This window comes from Nelusetta ayraudi, unplaced genomic scaffold (genome assembly GCF_046127955.1).
Source record: "Nelusetta ayraudi isolate G7.1 ecotype Tasmania unplaced genomic scaffold, CSIRO-AGI_Nayr_v1 ptg000026l, whole genome shotgun sequence".
Taxonomy (NCBI): Eukaryota; Metazoa; Chordata; class Actinopteri; order Tetraodontiformes; family Monacanthidae; genus Nelusetta; species Nelusetta ayraudi.
Genome location: NW_027466076.1, coordinates 8,243,802 through 8,270,998, shown reverse-complemented (window position 1 = coordinate 8,270,998; position 27,197 = coordinate 8,243,802). Strand labels below are relative to the sequence as shown.

Sequence of the window (27,197 nt, the reverse complement as noted above, 5' to 3'; positions counted from 1 at the left end):
ACCCAGAGGTGCGCGTGCACGCGCACGCACACATGCACGCACACACACGCATGCACACAGATGACAGTTTCACCTGTTTTGCATTTGCGGCGGCTCAGACCCAGCCGGCCTCATAGTGTAACATTAACTCCTTTTTCCTCTCCCATATGAAAATTTAAGCAAAATCCCAGAAGTGCAGTAAAAGCTGCGCTCGGGCCAAAAAGAGCTCCTGGTCACACACACACACACACACACACACACACACACACACACACACACACACACACACACACACGCACGCACGCACGCACGCACGGCAGCACAGATCATTTACCCCCTCTGAAAAAAAAAAGAACCTCAACCAAAGAGAGGTAAAGTCTTTGGTTAAAACGGTTCCTTTTTACAAGGTCTGACTGGCCTGAGTGGGACACAGTGTCAGATATCAAGTGCGGGCTGGATAAGCCACGTCTCATTTCTGAAGACTTCATCACTTTGGGTAATACAGCCATTCACTCCCTTTGCCAGGAAGTAGATTTAAATCTATTTATGCCTCTGTAGCCATTACGAAGCCCCGGCCAAGAAGACGGCAGCCTTGGTTTTCCATTATGACTAAACGCCGAACCGAAGGCAAGAGGTCTGCTGAGCACATTTCAGCATGGACGAGAAACTCTTCCGCCTCCATGCATGCATGGAATTACAAGTTTCTGGAGACCATTTACATTTCTTTTTAATGTCAGAGTCTCTCTGTGTATGTGTGTGTATATGGGCTCTGCGTTGTTTACTTGGATTCCCTCCCGGTGTGCATCGTTCTCCAAGCTGTCCTGCCACAGCTGAAGCCACTCTGTCATCAGAAGAGCATATAAGGGGGTGGCACCCGGCACTCTGCTGCTGGCCAGAGCGGGAACTGCGTGCTTGGAAAACCCTGGAAAAACTGCGGTTGCAAAGTGTTTTAATCCAAGTTGGACACTTTTGCTAGCCGTCGTTTTTTTTTTTTCTCTCTCTTTAGATTTAAAACCATCCTCAGTTCTGCGAGGATTGACTTTGATTGAGCTGTTCTTTTGAGTTTATTGGACGATATTTAATGTCTGCTCAACCCCTTGACAACTTATGTACGCAACACTGGCATTAAAAAAGAAAGAACCCGACCAAACAAACAAAAAAAAAACCATCAACTCGGAAGGGGATTTGATTAACCCAATGTTGCTCTCATGCAAAGCAGACCAGTCATGATGTTTCGACTGCTTGCTAGGCCAGCTCGCAGCATGTGGCTTCGTATTGGCTTGAGCAACAAAAAGGAGACACGATACACAAGCTGCCGTGACCTCTAACCCGAGAAGCATTCAACTAAAATCTTGCCAAAGCTAGCCGAGAGTGAAATGTTGTGCATTCTTCTAGCAAAACAGCCGCTGCTTCAGTGTCCATGCTAATCTCTTTAGCAACAGTGAGGCGGTCACATACAGCTTGCAGAAGTTTATTGCCTGGTTTTGTCACTGAGAAACTCTTTAGAGGAGAGCTTGGCAAGATGGATTCAGCAGCCAAACTGACTCTGTCCCCTTCAGCAACACAATCATTTTCTAATTTTCACCAAACCAGTGCAAATGCCGTCGTTGGGCGAACCCGCTTCTCTTTATGAGGCGACTCCTGACTGCTGTGCGTCACAAAAATCATCACAGTCACGATGCACTTTTTTTAGGAATGCACTTTATTTTCCTGTCAAACACTTAAACTCTGGACACAGTAGTTTAAAAAAAACAAACAAACTGATGGACTAAATGAAATCATGGTGTTAACTCTTCCTACAACCACAGTCAGAGTGTGGGAGGAGGGACTGAGCTCAGGCGGGGGTGGGTTGCGGGTGGGGTGGTGCTCTGAGGTCATCCCATCACAAGATTACAGGGACGGACCGAGCGAAGGTCAGCGTCCTCCGTCCAGATGTTGCCAGGGCCGGGAGACGGTTTCAAAGTTGGTTTTTGAAGTGGCGCAACACGCATCGGAGCGCAGGGGCAGGGAGCCGACCTTCGACCCCCGCGACCTCACCTCTTGGCCTTCTTCTCCTTCATGATCTTCTTGCTCTCCTCTCTGCGGCGCTTGTTGACGGGGTTGCGCGGGTCGTAGATCTCGAAGGTGTCCTCGTCGTGCACGTTGGCATCCTTGACTTTTCTGCTTTGCTCGTCAAACTGCAGAACGTGAGCCATCCTAAATCAGACGGGGCGGGAGATGCAGGAGGGAGAGATCAAAGAAAGGCGGCGGAGCGTCCACTAAATCACCGCCCGCCACGGCCGCTTTCAAGCACGGCGGGTGGGGGTTTGTCTCTTTTCACTTTTAACAGTAGTGACAGGATGTAAAATTATGAATTAAAAACAATAAATCCTGACACTTCAAATACATAATCGCTGGTATTTTTTTGAACTTTTGAAAAACGTTGCAAGAATCTTGCCCTCCCGCCAGAGATCTCTCAAAAACTCAGTTTTTCTTCAGGGGAAAAAAATAATAATTTTAGCGTTGTGCCCGCGACAGCGGTAATAAACTTCACGATAGCGGAGGGGGTGCCGCTACAACTTAGGCCGATGTTTTCATTTCGGAGCTATTTCTGTAAAAACAGTTTTCTTATGGCTTGTCATCTGGATCGGTTACTAATCTAATGGACGTCTGTCCAACTCCAAGCATTTAGAAAATGACTTTCATACTTTGCTGAAAAAACTTTTTTCGGCAACGCGGCCAAAACAAACGCAAAACTTCCCCGAAATAACAATCCAGCGCTGGCAACGGAATCCACAAGAGATCCACGATAAGAGATTTTTCTTTGCGGTCGTCAGTGTAGTCGCCTCTCGAAATTAATTAGAAATAAGATAACAATCGCTTGGATTCCAGGAAACAGTATATTTAGCCCTCTGTTTAGAACCTCCTCCCAAAATGCCCAGTGTTAAAACTGACAACTCCGTGGCCACGTTCAGACTGCCAGCCAAAATCCAATTCTTAGCCCATCCAGATTGAAACTGGATGGCTCTCCAGTCACAAATCACATGAAAGCCGAACTCTGCAAAACGGATTGAAACCGCCTTCGGGAGGTCGTTTCAGATGGCATTTGGACAGATGCGTCTCAGTGTGAACGGCTCCAAACACACTGATCGGTTTTGACTGTCCGTGACATCACTCTGCGCGACGCAAGACCCAATGTGGCAGACCAGAGGGTGCCATTCCTGGTTTTGGATATTTGCTAGTGTGGACAGTCGGCCTTAAGAAGGAATCTGATTTGAATCAGATTCGCCTGCAGTCTGAACGCAGCCCTTGAAGTGAGGCGACTGCCAGGTGCTCCGGGTGGGAAGAGCGACAACCTGATCAATACATGATCCCCACCAAAGTGGGCGTCATGTATTTGTTCCCTATTTGACATCACTAAGGGATGATTTCCAAACCTGCCCAATTTTAAGGCAGACTTGGTGCCAAATGCAGCAGCCGAAAGGCGTCAGTGATGGACGCTTCTCATTTCTGGGGAGGTAACAGACACAACATTGTTGAGTATAATTTCAAAATCTCAAGAAAAAAAAGTTGAAAAAACGCTCAGCGCTTACTCCAGGCTACCCTGGAATGGTGGACGTGGACGGATGATGATTGAACCGGTCATTTCGTTGACTCGAAATAAAACCCATTAGAGCAATAAAAAAAAAAAAGAAGAAAAAAAAAAAGGTTTGAGTTAAACTCAGAAGCACTTTGCCGAGCGCAGATTAAAACAAGCGCTCCCGAGGCTGTGGGATAACACTTTGGGGAACAAGATGTCAAACCTGCTCCAGGTTCTCCTCGCGCCCAACCGAACCCTCTGAAGATGCCCGACGGACGATCACCTGTTAGCACTTTACTCCACATGTGGAAGCCTTTAGTCAGGTGTTTTGGAGCGCTCCTGCTTCTCAAACCCCCTCCGACTTTCACTCCTTGCCGTCCCAGGAGTCTGACACGTGCCGCCGGCTTCCAGCAGTTGACTCGATTGTAAAAACAGCATTTCGAGTTTGGTCGGTAAACGCGCGACCATAATAACGGCGGCATTTAATATTTAGCGAAAAAAACCTCTCGTCTGCCAGTGGATCATTCAGCAGATATTTAGTGGTTTGGGCAAAAAAGAAAAGAAAAAAAGAAAACGAAAGTGAGCGACGACTTTGCTGTTTGTTTTTTTTTTAAAGACGTCTCGGCCGCCCGGCAACTCTGAAGGGCGGCTGGTTGGTCCCTGGAGAGCAGATACTCACGTGTCTTTCATTTCCCCAGTCAGTTTCTCTCGATCCCTCCCCGACTCCCCAAAGACAGATTAAAGAATCGGGACATTCCTCACAGGAGATATCAGTGTCAGGCACGTCACAGATAAAACACATTTTCTCCAACTGACGGGATCTCGAAAGCTGCTGTGCAAAGGCTGGCAGTAAATCTTGAACAACAAAGCTGGAGGGTCTAATCAGTTGCAAGAACTCTTCTTCTTCTCCTTCTTCTTCTTCTTCTTGCTCTTCATCTCCTCCTTAAAAGGGACGCTGGAGGATAGAACCGTCTACCGTGTTGTCGACCGTCAGCATCATCCAATTTTGATGTCTGAGCGGAGACTCCGCTGCCAGAAATAACCTGGAAAATTGTTGGATTCTGCTTCAGGCAGGGGAAACCTTTTAGTCATGGCCGCGGCCTGTCGGTCCGCGGCTTTGGCCCGGATGGATGAAAAAAATGAAAAATAATCAAAAAATAAATAAATAAAAAAATCTCAACAACTACTTGGATGTCATGAAAGTTCGACATTTTAACAATTTGATTAGTTTGAAAACCGGATTTATGACGTGACGTCAAAGACTTTGCTCTTAGCGTAGCAGCACTAGACATTTTTATTGTTCTACCCCTGACCTGGCTTTGTTCGCCGGCAGCCCGCGTCCAAATATTCCACGAATATCCTATTTCAACATATCGTCAAAAGAGCCTCATCGCAGTATCAACACTGACGCCGGCGAACGCCTTTCCCAAAGAAAAGGCCTGCAACTGTTTGACCTCTGACGTCACGTAAAAAAGCTTAACACTGTTGAAAGAGAGAGATTATCTGCTATTATTGAGGACAAAAGAATCTGGCCAGTAGCTGCCGTGGAATCTGCTGTGTGGTTTTCAAAATAAAACATCTGCCGCTGGCAATAATCTTGAAAAAAAAAAAAAAAAGAAAACAGAAAATAAAAGAAAAATGATTCCAGGGGTAGTCTTGCTTTTTGGACTCCTCAAAATACAGATATGATAAATTGAATGGGAACAATTGAGTTGAGAGAGGTGGGTGGATTTGTATATTTGGTGATTAATTAAGAGATCTTCGTTATGCAAAAATCACTTTAACTTTACAAACTTTACAAAATATTGGCTGAGTATTTTTTTTTTTGAAGGAGGCTGCAAACAGAGGGCTAAATCTTCTCTTCAGCGGAGGGTTTGGGGCTACGAGTCACTCCGACCGAGTCTGCTCCGCCACGGAACCTCCTAGCATCCTTCAGCCGCTCACCTCTTGAACGTTTCGCCTCTGAAGTTGACGGTCAGCAGGTCTTTTCCTTATCTGCGCCGGCAATAAACATTTACTACAGTCTGGGCCGCCGTGCGTGTCTGGGTTTGCCGCGGCTGCCGCTCCCGTGCGGCGGCGGTAGCGGCAGCAGCAGCAGCAGCAGCAGCGGCAGCAACGCTAGATAAACCTCGCCGTCTCCCGTCTGCGTACTTCCAAAAAAGATATTTCGCGCTCGATGCCTCGTCTGCTGTGTAAAGCGTGAGGTATGCGCCCCTGGCCCGGCTTTGGCTGTGTTACTGTATCGCTCCTGGCTCTTTGCGTGTACGTGCGCGTGTGCGTGCGCGTGTGCGTGCGTGCGTGCACGCCGCCTCTCTCTGGAGTTCATTGGAAATCGGCAGGAGTTATGACAGCTCATCTAGAATGTCACGGTCAGACTCTGAGGGACTCCTGCAGCGCGAGCTGGGCCTCCTCTGATAATTTGTCTAGCAGCCTCGGCGATGACAGCCCGCCGAGCGCGCCGACCCCCCGGCCCCCCCGGGATGTGGAAACGCATATTTCAAGAGACTTTGCGGCGGCGGCGGCGGCGGTGGGCGATCAAAACCCGCCTTTTCTTGGTGGCATGACGGGCGGCTCGCGGAAAGGAGAAAAAAAAAAAAAAAACGCTTTTCCCCTCCTCCGCTTGTTTGTTTAGTTGGCGACTCCTCCGCACCGGTCAAGTGCGAGAGCGGGTGGCAGGCTCTTTGCATTAAGTGCGAGGAAGCTGAGGAGGAGGAGGAGGAGGAGGAGGGGGGAGCTGGAGTTTGCAGACGCAGACACAGATGGAATAGTTTTCCTCTGGCCCAGACTTGACTTCCAACGTCTGACCTGTTGTAACCCTCGCCGCGTTTCAGCAGAGCTCCCAGAGTGGCACCGGCGGCTTCCCACCGCCGCTTTCTACCGCCGCCGCCCCCGCCACCGCCGCCGCCGCTCCTCTCACCCTACCTGGTGCAGGCCGGAGGACGGCGAGGTGTTTACAGCCGGGAGAGACTCCAAAGGCCTGGCCAAGGCTTCACACAGGCGCGCGCAGTGACGCAGACGGGCTCCGCACCAAGAGGGCTCCTCTGGACTAATAGCAACTACAGATTTTGTTATTCTAAAAAATCTCCTCTCGCGCACGGACACTTTGCTTCAACAAAAAAAAAAAAAGAAAAAAGAAAAATCAAACACATGGTATTCATTTCAGGGCCGCGCTCCGCGTCGTTAGGCCGGGGAGATCTTTTCTTTTCTTTTCTTCTGAGCGAAAAAAACAGAATATGAGAGGAAAACACAGCGTCAGGCCCCATTTCCTGGTGGCCAGTCTGGTGGCTGCGGGTTTGAAAATCGCCGCGCACACACACACGCACTGGCGGACGGACGACGCACACGACTTGAACTTTGGCCCACATCTATCAGAACTTTTGCAATCTGACCAGAGGTCGGATTCATCACTCGCGGCTGCACTGAGGGATTTCTTTTCTTTTCTTTTCTTTCTTTTTTTTGGGGGGGCCGTTTTGCATTTTTAAAAGCCTCCATTTGGCTCCCTCGTTCCACAATAAATGGAGCGCGAGCCCAGCGTTCAATACCGAGGGTATCAGTGCGAATGAGAGAAGCCGGCAGAGGCTGAAGAAGAAGAAGAGGGAGGGTGAAAAAAAAGGGGGGGGCCTCTCGCGCCAGGATATCATGCCTGAACACCACCGGCCACAGAGCGGAGCGATGGCCAACATATTTGTGAGCCTCTCCGGGACTCTGCTGTGCCCGCACGCTGCTCCGGGCTGCTGAAAATATTTACTACGCCGAATAGCGACGGTGATTTAGAGTCTCGCCGCCAGCAGCTAATTCATTCCACCTCGCGGAGCCCTTCCTTTTCCCTGGTGGAAGCGTGAAGAACACTTTTGACGTAGCGCTGGGCGATTTTGGACAAAAAATAAAAGCCTGATTTTTTTCCTCTGAAATCTTGATTTAGATTTTTTTTTTGTTGGTAAAACTACCATTTGAGATTGTGTCTTTTGCAATGTGAAATTGCCACTGCATCCGTAATCCTTTTCCACTTGGCGTCTGTCTTGCTATACGGGACACCACGAGAAAACGAAGCCGCTAACGTTCTTCAGAGCCGCTGCTGGTGTTTTAGCCTTCAGCCTTTCTTCCTCGTGCACAGCAGCCCGCAACGCAACACGCGGCTCCCACTGTTTGTTTTTTTTTGCGAGGTGTTGGAATAAGTGAGTCGTGTCGCAGTCTTTTAGTGGATGTCGCCTTCAGGCCCACTTTGCAGCGGGCAGTGGTTCGCTCCCACACGACTCACCTGCTTTTTTTGGGCCCTTTTTAGCAACAAATTTCTCACTTGATTTAGCCAATGCTGACATGCTAACATAGAGGTGTGGTGTAGCAACTTCTCAAAGGGTTGGGGGAGGACTACGGTAGCATAGCGGCGCACAGCTCCGAAGCATGTGAGAGGAAAATCGATTTTCCGAATTTTCTTTGTCTTGACGAAAAAAAAAAAAAAATCTGATTTCGATTTTAAAATCGATTAATCGCACAGCCCTGCTTCGACGTGCTTCCGTCCAGGGTGACACTCACCATCCTCTGTCGTTGTCCTCCTCCTCTTCCTCCTCCTGGTTCTCCGGCTCCTGCTCCGGAGCTTCGCTGATGGCCGAGGTCAGCTTGGTCTTGAACTGGTTGAGGAGGGCCAGCGTCTGCCGAGACGACGAGAACAACAATAAAGCGCAAACGTTTCCCGCATCTGATTCCCCCCCCCCTGGGAAAAATAAAAAAAATCAAGCGCTGGTCACCTGTTCCTCCCTGCCGGAGGCCTTCTTGCGCTTCTGCTTGCGCAGATCTTCATACTTCTTCCGCCCCTCCAGGTACTCGGCCACGGCCTCGCTCGACGGCTTCTTCTCCCCTGGAGACCACAGAGACACAAAATACTCGGTTTGCTCCATTTTGCATTCCGCCATTTCAATCTCAGCCATCTCTCATCCAAAGCTACGCTGCTTGCAAGATATATATATATATCTGTGTGTGTGTGTGTGTGTGTGTATATGTATATATATATATATAAATATATATATTTATTTTTCTTTCCAGTATGCAGCTTTTTAGTCAGCTGCTAACTGAGTCTGGGATGCCTCATCTGTTACTCATCAGCAGCAGTGGAAAAAAAAAAAAATCTTATTTCCAGGGAATAATAATTGACACAATGTGAGACTTGACATGCAATCAATATTTTCAAGACATGTTTTTCTTGTCATTGTTTAAGTACAACGCCTCCCACGCTCGTCTTCTCGCTTTATTTTCACGGCGTCGCGTTAAGAAAACATCTTCTGCACGCAGTCTCCGCCCTTCCACACTACTTCAGAAGTACAACTTATTATCGTTCTCACTATTATTAATAACAACAAAGTGTGGGTGGGCGGAATTGGACGTCGGGAAAACCCACATGGTCAACCGCTATTAAAAAATAATAAAAAGATGACAAAAACTGAGGCGCTAATGATCCAAATTGACAAGTGCTGGTGAGGAGAAACACCCCGCGGCCTGAGCGCCTGACTGATGAGCAGCCAAAAGCGGGCCGAACATGATCAGAGAGCGGAGATAAAAGGCTTGTCAGACAAGTGACAGTCGCTGTCGATCACGATCCGACGACGAGATAATCAGAGCGAGGGGTGAGGGCCGAGGCGGCGACAGGGGAGGCCGTCTGGTCTGGTCTCCAGGCGACGTAACCCGGCGGGACTCGGCGCTGCTGCCAACCTTCAGGGAGACAAAGTGAACCCCGGCCCCAACCTAGTCACCCCTCGCTTAATCTTCTTCAGAGATGACCTACATTCGGAGCGCTACCTTACACCCGAACCTTATGTAACTGACTCCCGGGGAGGAAGAGGCCTACTTTAATCCCTCGCGGGGGGAAGAGGTGAAAGGGCTTAAAAGTGGACCCGCTTGGTAAAAAAGCAGCGGCAAATGCCTTTAAACTGTCCCGTCAAATTATGGCAGGCTATTGGGGGGAGGGTCGTTTGGGGGGGGGACGGCTATTTGGCAGCTTTAATGACTTTTCAGAAAGTCGTCATCGGTGAGAAAATGGAGCCAGATGAGGGTTTTTTTTGTTTTTCAGCCGCGGTCAACAACCTGATGGCTTTTCTCTCGTCATTCTCGTGATTTATGGACAGCTGGTCGAGTACAAAGGATGTTTTCGAGGCACCACGTAGTGCAAAAATTCATTATTTTTTTTTTACCAATGTTTTGTAGCGATAATGGCCGGCTAAGTCTCTGTCCTGCCGGTGAACTCAGCAGAAGCGGGGGTGGGGTTGTTACATCCTTGGCTTGGCCCACTGGTATCGGGACACGGTTGGCTAAAACACACCGTTCTGAGATCCAGCCGCTTGTGATGTCACTGGGGCCAATACGACACAACACATCAGGGCAGGTGTTGTCGATGAATGAATCAATCAAATGTATTATTGTGTCATGTCCAAATTGGACCCATCCCTTTCGGGATTATAAGACACGACAAAAAACATCTTAAATTATAACATTCCCTTCCTGTGGATGGCGCCACCATTCACCTCAGGCTAACACATAAATAGAATAAAATAACAACAGACTTAACGTTTCACCTAAATGTACTTTTTGTTCTCTTGGCCCAGTCTTTCTCTAAATATTCGTCAATGGCCAGTACCTTGTATTCAAAAATAATTTTTTAGTCTGTCTGCATCATTCAGCCGCATCAAATCATCAGTTTTACACCTATCAAACAACTTCTGATGGAACTCGTTTTTTTTTTTTTTTCCAGTTCCTCCAGCTGCTTCCCGTCAAAATAAAGGCAAATATCTTGGGGGTTGGGGTGGAGGAGAAGTTCATAAAAGTTAGCACCGTCCATAAAATCTTCAGGGAGGTTTAGCGGGACACTTTCGATTCATTCATTTGCGGGAGACCGAATGTAGAAACTAGACGGCCAGAGCTGTTGAAGGTCTGGACTGTGCAAGGGTCGCAGCGAGTGACGCCGGCGCCTGGAAGAAGAACTTTCCACCACTGCGGTGAGTGCGACGTCCCCGACGGGTGGTTTGATTTTTTTTTTTTTTTCTTCTCCGAGCTCCCGGCTCAGACAGTGAGTACAGTCTGCCGGCCAGCCGGCCCGACTTGCCCTCCGTCTCTCTCTCACTCTCTCTCACCTTCTTTTTTTTGCAATTTTCCACAACAAAGTGTGATGTCACGCCGGCCGGGCCCGGCTGCCTCTGAATGGACGCTGTGTCGCGCGCTCACCTGCGCCAAACACATGATGTCACAAATCAAACAGTGCAGGCCAGTCAGTCGGGGCTGCGCTGTTTTGACTTCCCATTAAATTGCACTCGTTTTTTTTTTTGTTTTTTTTTTCAGAGCCGCAACAGGTGGAACGGCTTCAAACTGCTTTTTTTCTTTTCTTTTTTTTCCCCTTTAGCCGACAGCCTTCATGTTTATTTATAATAGAGTGTCATTGTTAATAAGTGCAGGCTGTGTTCTTGTGATTCATGCGACAGCGGAAAAAAGAAGTTGCGTGTTGCGTGTTTAGAGGAGAGAAGGCTTCAGTTTACGTTACAGGCGAGCCATTAGCAGCCCAGGCAGACGCACCGTGACACCGACGGCGTGTCAGTCACTTGGCGTTCACTCGCGTCCAGTGCGGCGGCGGGCGACAGTCAGCGCGGGAACAAGTCGGTTGTGCTTGCCAGCGCCTTCTGGGAGACCAAGTGAACTCAAGTGTCTTGATGTTTCATAGGCGCAGAATGCATTCATCGTGCAGGTTATTACTGAAAAACCAAGATGCTGTTCCAGCACTTTTGGGATGTCTCGTTGTAAATGTTTCATGAGTACACAACGATATGCCCCACAATGCCTAAAGGGGTTGATTAAGTTATTCCTTTTACATCAATACCTGTATTTAAATGGCAGTTGGGGTTTCGACATTGTGCAAAGTTTACTTTACCGACGACGTGTGTAGCTAGCTTACCTGTGACATCACAAAGGGCACCAATACCTGTCAAGCTGCGCTGCCATTACCCCTAGAATTGCGCAAAACCAAAATATCGCAATAGAAAACTGGTAATGGAATCACCTAAATTTTGAAAAACCTCTCAAATATGGCTAAAAGATTTTGACGCTCTCATGAGGTGGTTTTTCGGATGTATCGATATAGAAGTATAGCGCAAAAGTGTCTTGGAAACACTTTTTTCGCATTTACGTGTCACCGGACGTGACGTACGTGGTCACACGACCAGTTCACGTCAAGTGAAAATGGCACGTAACATTTGGAGAGGATGAGATGGAATATTTTTTACGAGTAATCAAAGAGAAAAAAATACAACTACTCTTGACCGCAAACAAATATAAACAAACAAAAACGTAATTCTCGTAAACCTCGCGGGATGAGATTTTATGAGAATTACGTCCCGCGAGAACTCTCGTAATTCTCACATGAAGAGATTTTATGAGAATTTATGGCTCATGTGCTTCACACCATTCAATGGAAACATCTGCAAATCGCTATTGTACTTTGTCAAAATTTGAGAAATATCGCTTTTATTTTGCGAAAAACTCCAATGCAAACCCAGCTACTGATAGAGACCCAGCCAGGTTAGTGACATCACTCCCCGGCAGGTGTTAAACATGTGTCGTGGATGTCTTGTTTGAAGGCCTGACAAAGAATCATTTATGAGCAGGAGGTTAAAACTGTTTTAGCAGGAGGCTGTAAACAGTAGGCTAAGTGTGCTTTTTTTTCCTTCTTGAGAAGACTTGTTTTTATAAGGATCATGTATCCTGTGAAGCTCCTCCACTGGAGTCTGGGGTCACAATATAGTGACCTTGGTGTTAAAAAAAAATTCTTCTCGGTTAAAATGGAGAGAAGTGCCAACTGTCTCACGTTCAAAATTGATTCCAATTCCAAAATCTGGCTCGATTGTGAACACAGGCTGTGTCAAACTTTTTAACATGCCCCATCGTGGATTCACGCAATCATGGATCCCAAAACAAACTGCCAAGCAGTTCTATGCGGCAGGTGATTTTCAAGCAGAATTTGGAAAAAGAAGTGGCCTTGCGGTAAACTCTGACGTGAATGAACATGTATCAATAATAAAGTGGTCAAATTTGGAGATTGTTACGACGACATAGTTGGACGGTTTGAGAAAAAAAACCCAACAATAACTCCATTGGAGATCCCAGCACCCCCCTTCTCCCCACTTCCTGCTGTGTTAACATGGAGGTCAACGCTGCAGCCCTGGGCCAAACCTTGTTGTTGGTGATTTATGGCGCCAACAAGTGATCGCCCTCCAGCCTGCCGGTCACCTCTGCCGCTCGGCCTCCCCGCGGCAGCCTGTGACACGCTGGATGCTGACTGATGACGCCCCCGGGTGCCGCACGAGGAACCACACATCACCTTCTCCAGCTGTTGTCACTAACTACTATCTTTGAGTTTGATGGCCTTTCTAACTACATTCCTCCCCTCCCCTGTCAACCGGGGGGCTTCGCCCAGTTACAAATCAGGCTGCCGATGCTGCAGCGGCCGCAAACTGTTGTGGCTCTTCCAAAGGTTCCTCTCGTTCATAAAACAATCGACTATTTTTTTTTTTTTTTAAACGGCCACCCGAAAGGCCGAGGAGGATGTGAAGTTGGACATTTCACTGCCTTGAGCGTGTGGGTTTATCCCAAGCGAGAAAGTCAGACATTGATGCATTCATGCGTCTTCCATTCATCCAGACCTCCACCAAGAGGTCGTCCTGATACGAGAGATGATTTTGACAGTCTACTGTGCCTGATCTGTTCGCCGTTGAGCCGACCAATCGAATCTGCATCTCGGGCTCTTCTCGCAAAGCCATAAACTCGTTTGAACCGATGCTGCCCAGGTGAAAATGACATGCCAGGAGCCTATCCCAGCAGTCTTGGAGCCAAGGTGGGGTCACGCCCTGGGATGATTCGTGGGTTCATGGCAGGGCCACCGGGAGACAAACAACCGTCCACGCCTGCAGGTGATTCAGAATTGCCAGGTTGTCTGCGGTGCACGTTTCGGTGGACCGCGTGAGGTGAGCCAGAGGACCTCGGGTGAGTCCACGCAGACGCAGGGAAAACGTGCAAACTCCTCACAGAATGGTGACCCCGGTGGACGGAGTTGAACTTTCTTGTTACAGACGGCAAAAAGTTACTCTAGTGCTATAAGCCCCTTCTGATGGGAGAATAATGAGCGTTTAAACTAATTAAACTGAAACCCTGCAGCAAGTCATCGCAAAAACTACAAGATCCAGCCAAAATAAGTACAAGAAAAACCTGTAGTTTGTTCGATAGACTACTAAAAATAATATATGACCTGCATGACTTCCACAGAGGTCGCAGTGTTAGTAAGCGCTGCCGCCCCACAGCAAGAAGGTCATGGGTTCGAATCGTGGGACCTTGCTTTGTGGAGTGTGCATGTTCTCCCTGAGTTCTCCGGCTCCCTCCTTCCTTCCTCCTTCCTTCCGGCGTCCATAAACATGCACGTGAAGTGAATTGGAATTGTTTGTAGGTGAAGAAGCGGGTGTTGAAAATGGATGGATGGATGGACTTCAATAGAAAACCCCCATCCGTATAAATCTCAACTAGCAGCTCAACTAAAGCGATGGACCAATCACGCTTGGAATTAAGGGCTGGCAAAAGAGGAAGGGCCGCCATGCCGTCCACTCTGGATAGATGGCGCTGCTGTTATTCAAAAATGTGGGAAGTCGAGGGCCTGTGCGCACGTGCGCATGGCCGCGACGATGACAAACCAGCGGCCTCAGGCGGGCTTGAACTGACTGTGAACTGGTGGCGGCGGTTCGGTGCCAGCGTGAGGTCAGCGCGGCATCCCGACCAACGACTTCAGCCGGTGTCGCTTAGCCGTCGGAGGCGGCGGTGCCTCGCCAGGCCGCGTCCGCCCGTGCGGTTCCGACGGTAGCGGGGTTGACCGCCGCGCTGCCTCTTCCTCCTCTTCCTCCTACTCCTCCTCTGCCCTCGACAAGTCTCCCCTCTCCCCCCCCACCCCCCGCCGCCAGATTTACGGCGCTGCGAGCAGACATCCGTCTCCTCTGCAGCGGCCACTGGCCACCGTCGCATCCACAAAATTCCATCTAATGGAATTAGCTTTCGCTTCCAGCGTGGTAATGTAATGAGGAACCGTTTAGAAAAAAAAGAAAAGAAAAGAAAAGAAACTTCAGCCGGTGGCGGAGCTGCCAAAGAGGTACAAAAACAAAAAAAAAAGTCCCTGGCACCGTTTAAATACCTTGAGAGATAATGGAGGAGCTCCGGCTGGATGCCACTCGCTGGAACAATGTGCGGCTGTTCCCAACCTCCAGTTCATAACGGGATCTGTTTTAGAAGCCTTGTGTGTGTGCAACTGGCAGATAACACCTGGAGGAGCAAAATAACCACTCAAATCACCGACCCACCGACGGAATCCGAGCTAATCGGAACTCCAGGGCACAGCGCGGTGATTGAGTTCCGCGCCGTTAACGACTCGAGTCTCGGAAAACCAGTCGGCCGGTGTTACGCCTCTACGAGTTTCCAGATTAACTGCTTTCCTTACTGGACAGCAGCACTGGACGTGCTGCACTGTGCGGAACGCAATGTGCCGCTGAATATTTTTGTAGCCTCGAGGGGGAAAAAAAAAAGAAAAGAACAAGAGACATTGATAAATATGTTTGGGTGTTTTCAAGGCAACCGGAGGGGAACCAGTTGCCTAATCAAGCTCTCACCTGCTCATCCTCCCTCTCCTGAATTTGCCGGTGAACTACGGTGGCCTACGCACACAAACTTGGATACCTTGTTGGTTTATTTGAGGATGCGAGTGTTCACCCGGGCGGGCTGGATTGTCCACACCAGGCTTCCTTAGAAATATGGGCGTGCAAGATGGCAACTAACTGGGAGCAAGAGCCTTGCTCCACGTTTATTCTCATATATGAATATCTATGTATATATGCATGTATATAAATGTATGTGTATATATTTATATATATATATATATATATATATATGTATAGATAGATATATTTATATGTGTTTGTGTGTGTGTGTTACTTTTATTGAACTATGTGTATACACTTTTATTAATGTATTTATGGACAGTATATTTACCAATATACCAAATACCACAGTTACCATTTTACACACTGGACCTTTAAATTGGGAACCAGTAGAGCAGAGTCTTTGCGGGGGGTACAACCCGGGGAGTGTTGGTTGGGAGACGCGTGTTTCAATAAGTTCCAGGAAAACTGTTGTGGTTAAGCCGCCTCTCGCTGAACCCCCCACCCACACAGACACGCACGCACACGCACACGCACACGCACGCACACACACACACACACATACACACACACACAGACATACGCACAAATTGTTTTGTTTTGTTGCACAACAACAACATTCACGCAAGTCTGGAGCTACGACCGCGCCGGGGGGGTCCTGAGCGGTTTTGGGATTGATTCAGAAAAACTGTGTTTCACCATCGGCGCGACGAGATTGACGGTGTTACGACACGGCGAGGGAGGGAAGGCTGCCGGGGGTCTGACTCACACACTGCGAGCAGCGACGGTGGCCCCGCAATCACATTTTCTGTGACAACCCGGACCCTCGGGGGGGAAATAAATAAAAAGGGGTCTGGGACTAATTGGTGAAATCAGAGGGTTTGCTCGCCCGGGTGTCTATGAAGAGCCGCATCGTGCCAGAGCTGTTCTGCAGCTTTACTTAAAATGCACCTCGTAGGACGGCAGTGTCATGGATGCCGTCAGGCGACGCGGCGGAATAAAAGCTGCTTCCGTTTACCTTCCTGGTCGTTTTCCACGGCGGGCTTGGAACCTTCCTCCTTCCTCTGCTTTATGGCCTGCAGCTCCTTCTTCAGCTGCCGCGCCTCCTTCCGAAGCTCCTCGCTGCGAGGGGGAGAGACAGGGTGGGATTCGACATGTGTACGTGAGTTACGGAGGATCAAAAAAACACGGCAACGGATCTAAACGCAGAGCGAGTCACGAAAAAAACAAACAAACACTTTATTGCGTGGATCTTCAGGCAACATCTCCAGACTAGTGTAAACACTGATGTTGGTGAGATAAATCCTTCTGCCACTGATTACCTCTCGAGGATATTACACCGTTTCAAAATGAAAAGTCAACAACAATTCGGATGGTTTGAGATTTTTTAGCTTCCTAGAATCTGCTCCTCCTGGAGCAGCAACCTGGAGCAAATTCCTGGAGGAAAAAAAAAAAAAAAGTCCACTTCTTTCATGGTCGTGGTGAAAACACAAATATTTATTTTTTTTCTGCTTTTGTCCACAGGCTCAGGTAGGTTGCACAATCTCTGACCTGAAGCCATGAGAAGAATCTCCAGACCAAACACTTGAATTACTTCCTTTCCTCCCCTTACATTCGTCTTTTTCTGAGTTTTAATGCGACCAAAGCCAAAGAGAACCTCAAAACCATTTCAGTTGAACCAGTTTTCTTCACTTTCGCAGTTACTTCTTCATTCATTTCACCTGCGTTCATCTGCAGGATTGCAAGTCTATGCTGCTATTCCTGGATCTTGGGATTCTAAATAATGGTTAAGTCCAACTGTGGTTGTACCATCTGACAAAGATTTTTTTTTAGCACTCATCCCTTCAAACCGTGGGGTTCATACCAAATCTGGCATTGCAGCAACCGCACCGTGTTCCATCCACTTTTAAGCTTCGGTCCTAAAATGCTGAAGACGTCATCCAAATTTAGCTCCACTCGACCTCTTCTTGGCCACCGCGGCTGCCAATCGCATCTTTCGGATATCTTTACACGTCACACGCTACACAACATGGCAACCCTGTTGGTTTTGGCCGCAGTACCGCATTTGGTGTGAGCGCAGCATGAGTAACCAACGGAGGGACCTGTATCTGGCGTGTAGCACAGCACTGTTGAATATTTGGGGTTTGAAATACGTCACCCTGATTGCTTTGTAAGAAAGGCGGATGATTTGGTGTGAAGACACCAAAAGTCAAAGACTCAAACAAACTTGTGTGAGGTTTCCATGCCAGGAACTGAGCTGAGAGTGTCATCACCTTCACGACTGGTGAACTGCAGCCACAGCTGCATACAGCAGTTAAGCAGCTACGCAGCCTCGGGGCAAAAAACTGCGCACGGGCAACAAAGAGAACCACCACAATCTTTGTCATCTGGCAACCGGCGTCGGAAAGTTAGCTTAGCTTTCTGCTAAGAGGGATTACTTTTCCTACCCAAACCTCATTATTCGAAAGCTTGGCCGCGTTTAGCGTAAGCATTCAGCGCCGAAACCCAATATGATGGTGGTGTCGGGGCGGGAGGTGAGGGGGTGAGAGGGAAAATGAGGAAAAACATGATAGGTTCCCCTAAAACGGCCGTGGCTGTCCTGATGTAATGTCTCTTTCCTCATTATTTCCCCGCTGCTCCCGAGGACACACGAGGAATCAGTCAGACACACAGTTGTTTGTCGACTTTTCTTTCTTGGAGAGGAGGAAAAAAAAAACTATGTGTGTGTGTGTACGCAGCTTGTGATTCAAAAATAAGCTGCCATGACCAAAACTGGTTGGCTGGGTCATGCTTGGCCAGGGCGAGGAAGTCTCCTTTAAAACACTTCATTTATTATCATGTGCAGACTGACATTACTGATGTTTCAAAGCAAAAGTAGGCACAGCTGTGCAATCATATTTCTGATTTTATTTAAAATGTGGTCATTTTGGCACTGATATTTTTTTTTGGGGGGGCCAAACCACCGCTTATTCCAGGCCATTAAGTTATTTATTCCAACTATTAAGTTATTTCCTCTTCCTTTCCCTCCTGTTCTTTGGTCGCCCACAAACAAGGTGACTTTTATTGCGAAATAATTTATGATAAATATATATCATCATCACTGCAGAGGTTTGACTTGCAAGGTTTTTATCAGGTCCTAAAGGGACATTTTACATGCTGTATCTGTCTTAAGTCAAAAGTGGTTGCAGACTTGGATTTTTGGACTGTACTGTCAATATAGCATAAATCAGTACCTCCACGTCTTCAAAATATGAAACTATTTGAATTTTTTTTTTTTTTGGTCAGATCCTCCTGTGCCCTTTGTGTAATAACTTTCATTTGAGTTAAAGCAGCTGTCAACCCAGCGCGTACACCTCACAGGGAGTTTATGCATATATTCTCCAGCGAGGAGCGCTTTTTGCACTGGGCGATCGTTGGGTGCCTGCCTTGACTTGCCGCCATTTGGCAAACAAGGAGCCGTATCCGAGCAACAGCCAAACAATTGGTTCCGCGGCGCTGATGCCAATAAAGAAAAAAGGGGCCCGGGGACGACGGGGAAAAGCCCCAACAACACCTGTTAAGACACACCTTGGGGCTTTCAGAAATTCCTCCCAAGACCCAAGACATTGCGGCACTACAAATTATTGTGTTTCTTCACAGGAGCGCGGGAAGAGGATTTGAAGGGGCTTGGAAAAAAAACATCACATTTTCTGAAGTCGAGTGCTCAGGTCGGGTTTTAATTTTAAAATGAAAGTTTAGGTATTGGTTTATTTGATTATTATTGGTGTATTGTATTCAAAAAGAGTAAAAATAAAGTCATCCTTTAGCTGTTGGCCTCTTTATTAGAGCCTTTATGACGCTTCCAAATTACCCCTCACTCCTTCTACAACTAGAAATGTCACTATTTTTGCCGTTGAATAGTGTAAAAAGTTACTTAGACGTTTCTTGAAACACAAGGAACCAAAAACAGAATGCAGTCATGCTTTTGGAGGAACTCAAACATGCTCAGTTGCCATGTTCATCCATTGCGTTAATATGCCATTTGTTGTGGACACTGTAACACAAACACTAGACATCAGTTGCGCGTCCAGCCCTAAACGTGGAGGCTCCGGCTGAGCTCATCCCTGCTGCCTAAATTAAATTGCTCCCTAAATTATTCTGATGTATTTCACGCAAGTCCAAATATGGCTGAAGCTGAAGTCCCACCAAAGACGGTGGACGGCGAAGCAGGAACACGTTTTCCAGCGAGAAAAAGCCTTCGGTGCTTTCTAAATGAAATGCAGCACTTATGCTAATCTCATCAACGGCAGCTCGGCTGTTGCTCATTTTGGTCCGCGCCGACTGTTTATAGAATGCGGTGCCATCCGGGGAAACGGCTGAGGCGCTTCCTGTCCGAGGTTGGCGAGAAGGATGAGCTGTTGGAACCCAAGCGAACCAGCTGCTGCGCGAGGATTATCTCCGCTAACTGCGCTAACAGCTGCTGGGGAGCACAACTGGACACCAGCGTGGTTCTTTTGGTGTATATTTTTTTTGTCATTTCTCAAAGAAAATGAAAAAGCGGCGATGTCTACTGAGGCAAAAAGGCCGAAACGCAGCTCAGTCGCCCTAAACTCTGCGCATGAAGTGGTTTTTTTGGGGTTTTTTTTTTGGCGAATCCCTTCCAGTCCAAATGGCCTGGGTCTATTTTGGGTGGGATGGGGGCCCGCCGCCAGCTACTGTCACTCTGTCAGAAAAATTAGAAAAAAAAAAAGTGAAACCCAGGGAGCTGTGGATGATTAACTTTTCATAAAGAAAGCATATGAAGTGATTGGCAGGACACCAAGAACTCGCTCATGATTCAGAGCCCTGCATTTAATACCCCAGCGTCTGGCCGGAGTCTGAGGCCACGCAGGAATTTGACAACCTTAAAAATAGTCCAGTGGCGACTGTATGGTTCATCAGATATTTAATTACTTTTCAAAATGTACATATACTTGCCTGGTGGAGATCAATTTCCTTTTTATACCAATTCGCATTAACCTTCCAAGAAAAAAACCCCATGACTGACAGTCAAACTATTTCAAGCAAGTTTAAATATACGGCGCGACTACAATAAATTTGCATAAAATTTCAATTGAAATTCAGCAGTCCCCCCCCCGCCCCCCTCCCCTTTTTTTGGACTATTAAGTGTCCCTCAGGGACGGCAGAGGCAGCTTCCCTCCGCTACCAGTCTATTGACTGAGCAAGTGATGTGGATGAATGTGCAAGAATAACAAAACGTCTGGGTGAACTGCCCTCGGGGGGCGCTCCGTGGTTTGGTCGGGAGCCAAGGAGAACTTGCGAGCCGTGTGAGTGGAGGAATCCGTCCTTAACGCAGGAATTTGCATGACTTTGCAAAGCGATTCCCGGAGCGAACGCGGACCGAGGTGAGTTCCGTCTCCTGGAGGAGCGGCTCATCTGCCTCGCGGCCGCCGAGATCTTTGTTTCTTTGGTGTTTCTTTCAGTAAACAGGTTATTTTCACTGATGCGGACCTTGACCGCAGTCCAGCTGGTGTTCTGTTCTGCTGCTTTCCAGAGAGAAAAAAAAAAGAAAAAATAGAAATCATCTCTGAAAAGCCTCGACCCCCTTTCCTCCCCAGACACGCATCGCCGTCTGGAACTGTTTCCAGTCAGCCAGTGCCCCATACAGTGGGCCAGCGATGTGTAAACCTGGCAGCTCCAAAACATACACAAGCCCGCTGCCAAGAACTGGATTATCTCAGGGAGTTTTCTGCACAAAGGCAGCGCCGGCACACTTCCTTGATCTCGGCAACCTTTTCCCGCGAACGCGTTGGGTTATGACCGATGACAAGAGACAGGTGCAGCCAATTAATAGAGGGTGACGCAGCGTCCGCGGGAATGGCCACTAGGCCGGGATAATTGGAGTGCGATGTCCCAGTTTAGTCACACTCGACACAAGGCCGGAGGAATGCTTTGCTTAAAAAGAAGCGGTGTGACAAAGACCAAATCCAGAAACGGCGGAGTTGGAGTTCCTCGGCTCGGGAAGCTCGGTTTTAACCCGTTCCTGTGCAAAGGTTAGAGGTCTGTGGCCAATCTAGTGCATTTACTTCCATTTTGATCTCATCATTTCTTCTTCTTTTGAGGTTTTATCCTATTTATTAGAAACCATGTTTGAATTTTATTGATTCGTTCAAGGCTGGTTGAGGAGGTTTGCTAACGTCAGACTCCACCTCTGTTGCAACAGTCTCCCCTTAAACTCAGTGTTTGGGTAAGTGCAAGTGTTTTAAAAGTGGCATCATTATCTTCAGCGATTGGCAGAGGCAGCCAGGGGAAGCCCCACCTCGCTGACAGCCACATCTCACACTGGGTCCAGCGGCCATATGGAAGCGTTTTGCCTCCTGTATTGGCTTTGACAAAAGTGGCGACAACCGCACGCGCCGCATTCTAGGACTTATTTCGGTGTCTTTTACGAAAGCCGCCTCCTCCTACTATTCCTCCTGCTCTCAGCCCAACCGCTGTGCGTCAGAAAGAACGAGATGAAAGACAAGAGCAGATCTTTGCAGTTTCAGCACCGAAGCATCACAACAGGATGAGACAAAGTGGTCCTGCACTGGTTACTTTGGTTATCGATCGGGACTCCCGGTTCAGGGAAGGTTTACCAACACGGGGAAATTTGCTCGTTGACGCGTGAGTCCGAGCAGTTTGCAGTGGAACATCATCCTTCTGCTGGAGCGTCAGTGCGAGATTGTCTTGACCTGATGCAAAAACTATTTTGGCCTCAGGGCTGCTTTTTTTTTTTTTTTTTTTAATTCAAGGTCGTCTTTGACGTCTTGATTTTGCAGATTTATTTATTTTAAGTAAAGCACTTTGAGATGTCAAAACATTTCCCAAACAACCTTCTTGACCTGATCTCATTTACAAGCGAGGCCCGGCAAATACCTAACTTTTTTTGTGTTGATATATATCGCGATACGCTTAAGTATCGCTATACTTCAACGTATTGCGATACACACATACAGTGGGGGGGGGGCTCCCACCGCAAATTCCCTCCTCTCGCTGTCCCACTGGATAGTGCTCGTAGCTGAGCAGTGGAAGCAGAGCATGGTGGGAGAGTTGCGCTGATCCGGCAACAATGGCTCCCTTTGTCCAGGGGCACTGTACCACTGTACCTACAGGGCCTGCTCTTTGATTGGCTGCCAAGACAAACCACTGTGTTGGGTTACAGTTCTTGTAGCAAAACAATCTGCGCTTGTGTTTAATATAGTAGAGTCTGCCTGAATTGGGCTTTCTGTCAGTCAGGGCTCCTTCTCCTCCCTCGCGCTCTCTCTCCCTCACACACACACACACACACACACACACACACACACACACACACACACACACACACACACACACACACACACACACACACACACAACTGTCTGGGGGCCTCCGCTCCTTATCCCATTAGCGCTAATAAGAGAAGGGTATGCTGATGATGTGTGCTGAAGGCTACCTGAGGATATGGAGGAGCGACTGCTGACCGGCATCAAAAGGCGGCCGGGAGAGAAATAGCTGCCCCCGTTTTTTTTTTCTCGTTTTTTTTTCTTCAGCTCATTTTCAGACCGCCGCCACCGTCTCACCTTCCACTCTCACCTCTGTTCCGCTGACACACACACACACACACACACAAACGTGCATTCGCGTGCACACGCGCACACACACACACAAATAGGCCGCTTGCTTCCACAACAGCGCCGCGAGTTGCGTGGTGCGGGTGCCAACATTCCTGCTTCGGGAAAAGCAGGTCCACTGATGTTGGTCCAGTGAGTTATGACGGAGATATGTGTGTTTTTGAGGTGTGTGTGTGTGTGTGTGTGTGTGTGTGTGTGTGTGTGTGTGTGTGTGTGTGCGTGCGTGCACAGAAACAGAGCAGGAAGATATGCGGGGGGTGACGAGGGAACCCGTGAGCTGCGTTCAAGAGTGCCACATTCGAGATATCGTGCTGTCAAGATTTCCCAAGTGGTGCTACTAAAGAGTTCATTTGTGGGTTTTGGATACGGGGACTTATTTTAAACTCCCCTCAGGACTTCTTTGAAAACCCATATCAGAAGTCCCAACATTGCCCCATATCGTCTACAGATCTTCTGCAGCCACCTGGCGTGATGATCTAATCCAAAGATCTCTTCAGAGCTACGGACGGCAGCACATTTATCTCTCTGTTTAGAGCGTCCAGCAAAAAATGCTTAGTCTTAGCTTCGGAGGGTGGAGCACCGAGTATTTCTTTGTGACGTCACAAAGGGCTGCCGCACCCACTGGAACACAGTTTTTGGAGCAGTGGAGTTAAGAATGGACCTCCCCGGCCTTCTTTTGGAGCTCATCGTGTATGATAAACCAATATGATGTGTCACGTGAAAACAGCGGTGAGCATCAATTTGTCGGCAAACAGCAACATGAACAACATAAGCGGCCGAGACAAAAGAGGACGGAAGGAAAGGAGCGTCTGGGATTTGCAGCTGCTGACAAACTGCGACTGAAAATCCTCGTTAATGATGGTTTTGACGCAGTCTCAGAATTGCCCTGAAACTCTCCCATCCTGTTTTCTGTGGACCCCGAGAAACCCCCCGCTGGCTGTTTGGTTGGATTAAACATCAAAGCAAATAAGATGCGACTCTCCAACCTTCAGATCAGCGAACCCAACAGCTTTTCCTCTTGGGATTTTGCAAATCCTCTCTGCATGTTGGAAAAACTTAAAGTTTGGGTGGTCTGCCGCACTCAGAGACTGACGTTATCGCTGCATTACAAGGGTTAACAGCTCCCCCAGCAGGTCATTATGACACATTACAAACTGAGAAAAATGTCAAGCTCGGAGTGTTTGAGAAATGAAAGAAGAAAAACTGAAGAGCAAGAGTCGAGAGCGGCGGCATCGTACCTGCGGCTGGGCTTCTTCCCTCGCTCGTCCTCGCCCAGCTCCGCCGCCTTCTCTGCGCCTTTTTCCCTTTGCAGTTTTTTGCTGATGAGCTCCCTCATCCTCTCTCTCTCGTCAGAGTCGTACTCCATGTCGTCGTCGTCGTCCCCATCAACGTCGCCGTCGACCTCCTCGCCTGACTGAAGGACCAGACAGGCAATCAGAGCCAGAGAAAAGAAGGCGGGAATTAAACACCCCAACAAAGATTTTGACGTACCTCGTCGGCACCAGCAGCTGTCTTTTTCTTCTTTTTCCTTTTTTTAATAAAGAGGAATGCAGGATAAGACAGGATTGCAGTGACAAGGGAGGACTGCAGCAGGTGGAGGCATCAATCACATACTTATTGACAGCTGGGACAGCGCTCAGTCTGGGGTCATCTTTTAGAAGGTCATGGCTGCTTTTGCTTTTTCCCTTCAAAGTCTGGAGAAGCGCAACAGAGAAAAACATAACATTCTCATCACGGCGTCATTATCATGCATTATTATTATTATTATTATTATAGAACAAGTTATCGAAGAAGCATTATATCACGCTAACCGGATGATATTCAAATAGCATTTCAAAAAGAACTTTAAGCCAGTTGTAATTTTAACCCAGAAGGTACAGTGGCAATGAGCAAATGATGAGAATAGAACATTTCTACTCCTGTACCTGGCTGACTTGATTCACCATCTCCTCATCCTCCTCGGCTTCCTCACCGAACGACAACAGGCTGAAATTCCTACACAAGTCCAGGCATCATTTTAAATTTAAAAAAAAAACTGTTTATTTTTATTTATTTATTTTTTTTAACAGCCGTCTGATCACTCACTTTGTTGCCTTCGACTGCGCTTTCTTGGTCTCCTCTTTGTCTTTATCCTTTTTGGATTTCTTTGATTCACGAGGTATAATGTCATCAAAGGGGGAATGGAGCACCTGGGAGGGAGCGAGAGAGCGGAAGGGATTGTTAGATCCCTGGAAGTAGAGGTCCAATTGTTTTGAGGGAGGAAGGGATAGAAAATACCTCAGTAGTTCTTATCTTGTGGGGATTCAGGGGTCTTTCCTCGCTGTTGCACTCAACCTCTGCTAGCCTGAGCATGTTGTAAACTGTGTCACCTGTCACCTGCGTTGTGGATTACGACACACAAAAACACACACCTCAATAGTCATCTACGTGGAACAAGTCAGTTCATTCAGGGAGCATTTGAATGAGAAAGAAAGGCCTTGTATTATGTATAACATAAGTGTGTAGCACAAAAGTGATCTTGACCTTTGCAAATATGGTGTGTTTGTTGTTGAGCTCGTCGGCGCGTCCCAGGCTGAAGAAAAACTGGCTGCCATTATCATGAGGTCCGGCGTTTGCCATGGCAACCAAACCTCTACGGTTGAAGCGCAACCTGGAGTGAAACTCATCCTGCGAGTGTCAACACAGACACAGGGAGAGCAAACATCAGTCAAGAAAGTTCTTTTCAAGCGTACAAATGTCATTATTGAATTCATTTAAAAGAAGCTGGACCTTGAACGGCTTCCCATAGATGGACTCTCCCCCTGTTCCTGTACCCGTGGGATCGCCACCCTGAATGATGAATTCGGGCACCACTCTGTGAAATATTGTGCCATTGTAGTAACCTGGAGTTGAGAACAGTGGGCAGAAATTACTTTTTGCATCAGTGTGAAACTTCCAGAGTGACCATTTTTGAATGAAAATGTGTCCTTTTTGCTTCCCTTGCATCAAATCAACATTACAAGCACGTCTATGTTAACCCATAAGCCATTTGGACCTGTTTGATGGCTACCAAAACTATGTTGCGGTACTTTTATCGACGACATGCGAGTTCTTACCTTCCATGCAGAGTTGCACAAAGTTCCTGCATGCCTTAGGAGCCTCTTTAGACCACAGCTCGATGTCAATCTCCCCTGCTGAGGTCTTGAGCAGAACCTGAAAAAAGGGCGGGATGGAAATGTGAGAACGAGAAAAAAAAAAATCCAGTCATTTTGAAATATCATGTATTTTTATATGAAAAATGTTTGCGTCTAGTTTGAAGTTGCGTCATGTTTGTGCATTAAAAACACAGTCGAAACAGTTTTTTTTTAGTTTGTTTTTAATTGCGTGAAAAGCGTCGTAACTAATTACGTGCTACTCAATATTATTAACACGAGCTTGCCCAGAGTTTCTCACAGTTACAGTTAGATTGATCCATACAGGTATGTCCATTACAAGCAGTTTTGGTTAAGTCAGGGGTTAAGGGGATATTCGGCTCTCTAGTATCGCCACCTGCTGGTCGTTTTTGGTTTGACGTTAAAGTTGTTTTTTATTATTATTATGTGTCGGCATATTGTGATATTCAATCTGCGCTATCTCGCGTTCAAAATGCACCACCATTTAAATGAATACTTAAGATAAGTTGAAAGTGTTGCTCTATTTGGTTCGCGGCATGTCGGATAGTGCAATGCATGGTTTGTGCAATATTGAAAACGCCGTCGGTGTAGATACAGAGTTTTTACAAAATTGCAGTACATATCGTAAACCCTGTTTTCAAGATAAACGTGGGAACTGTGATTGCTGGGGGAAAGTCGTGCTCACCTTTCCATTAGTTGGCGGCTCCTGAATGTAAATATTGCTCATCCTGCCGTTGGGATTTTGTTTGGGTAGCAAAGATAATTATGCTGGTGTTCTTTTCCGCTAACCGATTGTGAAAAAAATGTGAAGCAGTATATTTATTTCCGTTTGATTAGCTTGAATTTTACAAGGAAAATACTATACTTTTCATTCCACAGCCATCTTGGCCATGTATGTTTACTTCCTCGTGCGCAGGGGTGTCGCGACAGAAACGTTCCTATGTTTTGATTTCTTCATGCAAGATTGAGTGGGATTCTTGTATTTATGTTAATTATGCGTATTCTGGAAAAAAAAAATACCACTATGCCTCAGCACGAAAACGGTTGTGCGTGTGAAATACATTTCGAAACAATGGTCATAACGCCCCTAATTTTGAAATTTGGTCGGTCCCAAGTGTTTCACAATAATGTGCACCCCACAAACATCACAGGG

General features: G+C 47.4%; 1 protein-coding gene across 1 annotated transcript; it reads right to left on the bottom strand.

Moving 5' to 3' along the window:
- Positions 1-1,726: 1,726 nt before the first annotated feature.
- Positions 1,727-27,063, bottom strand: cwc27 (CWC27 spliceosome associated cyclophilin). Its single transcript, XM_076029552.1, has 14 exons — positions 26,730-27,063; positions 25,988-26,084; positions 25,662-25,774; positions 25,416-25,559; positions 25,170-25,268; positions 24,978-25,081; positions 24,818-24,887; positions 24,507-24,586; positions 24,384-24,420; positions 24,131-24,306; positions 16,280-16,383; positions 8,284-8,393; positions 8,072-8,187; positions 1,727-2,175 (listed from the first exon to the last, which is right to left on the bottom strand). The coding sequence occupies exons 1-14, from the start codon at positions 26,769-26,771 to the stop codon at positions 2,013-2,015; spliced, it is 1,455 nt and encodes a 484-aa protein (XP_075885667.1). The 5' UTR covers positions 26,772-27,063; the 3' UTR covers positions 1,727-2,012.
- Positions 27,064-27,197: the final 134 nt, after the last annotated feature.

Excerpts from the sequence above, each read along its gene's own strand:
- cwc27 (XM_076029552.1), bottom strand. The coding sequence starts at position 26,771 with ATGAGCAATATTTACATTCAGGAGCCGCCAACTAATGGAAAG. Across the intron at positions 25,082-25,169 it reads ACAAGATAAGAACTACTGAG|GTGCTCCATTCCCCCTTTGA; the intron begins GTATTTTCTATC and ends GCTCCCTCCCAG. Across the intron at positions 8,188-8,283 it reads CCTCCGGCAGGGAGGAACAG|ACGCTGGCCCTCCTCAACCA; the intron begins GTGACCAGCGCT and ends TCGTCTCGGCAG.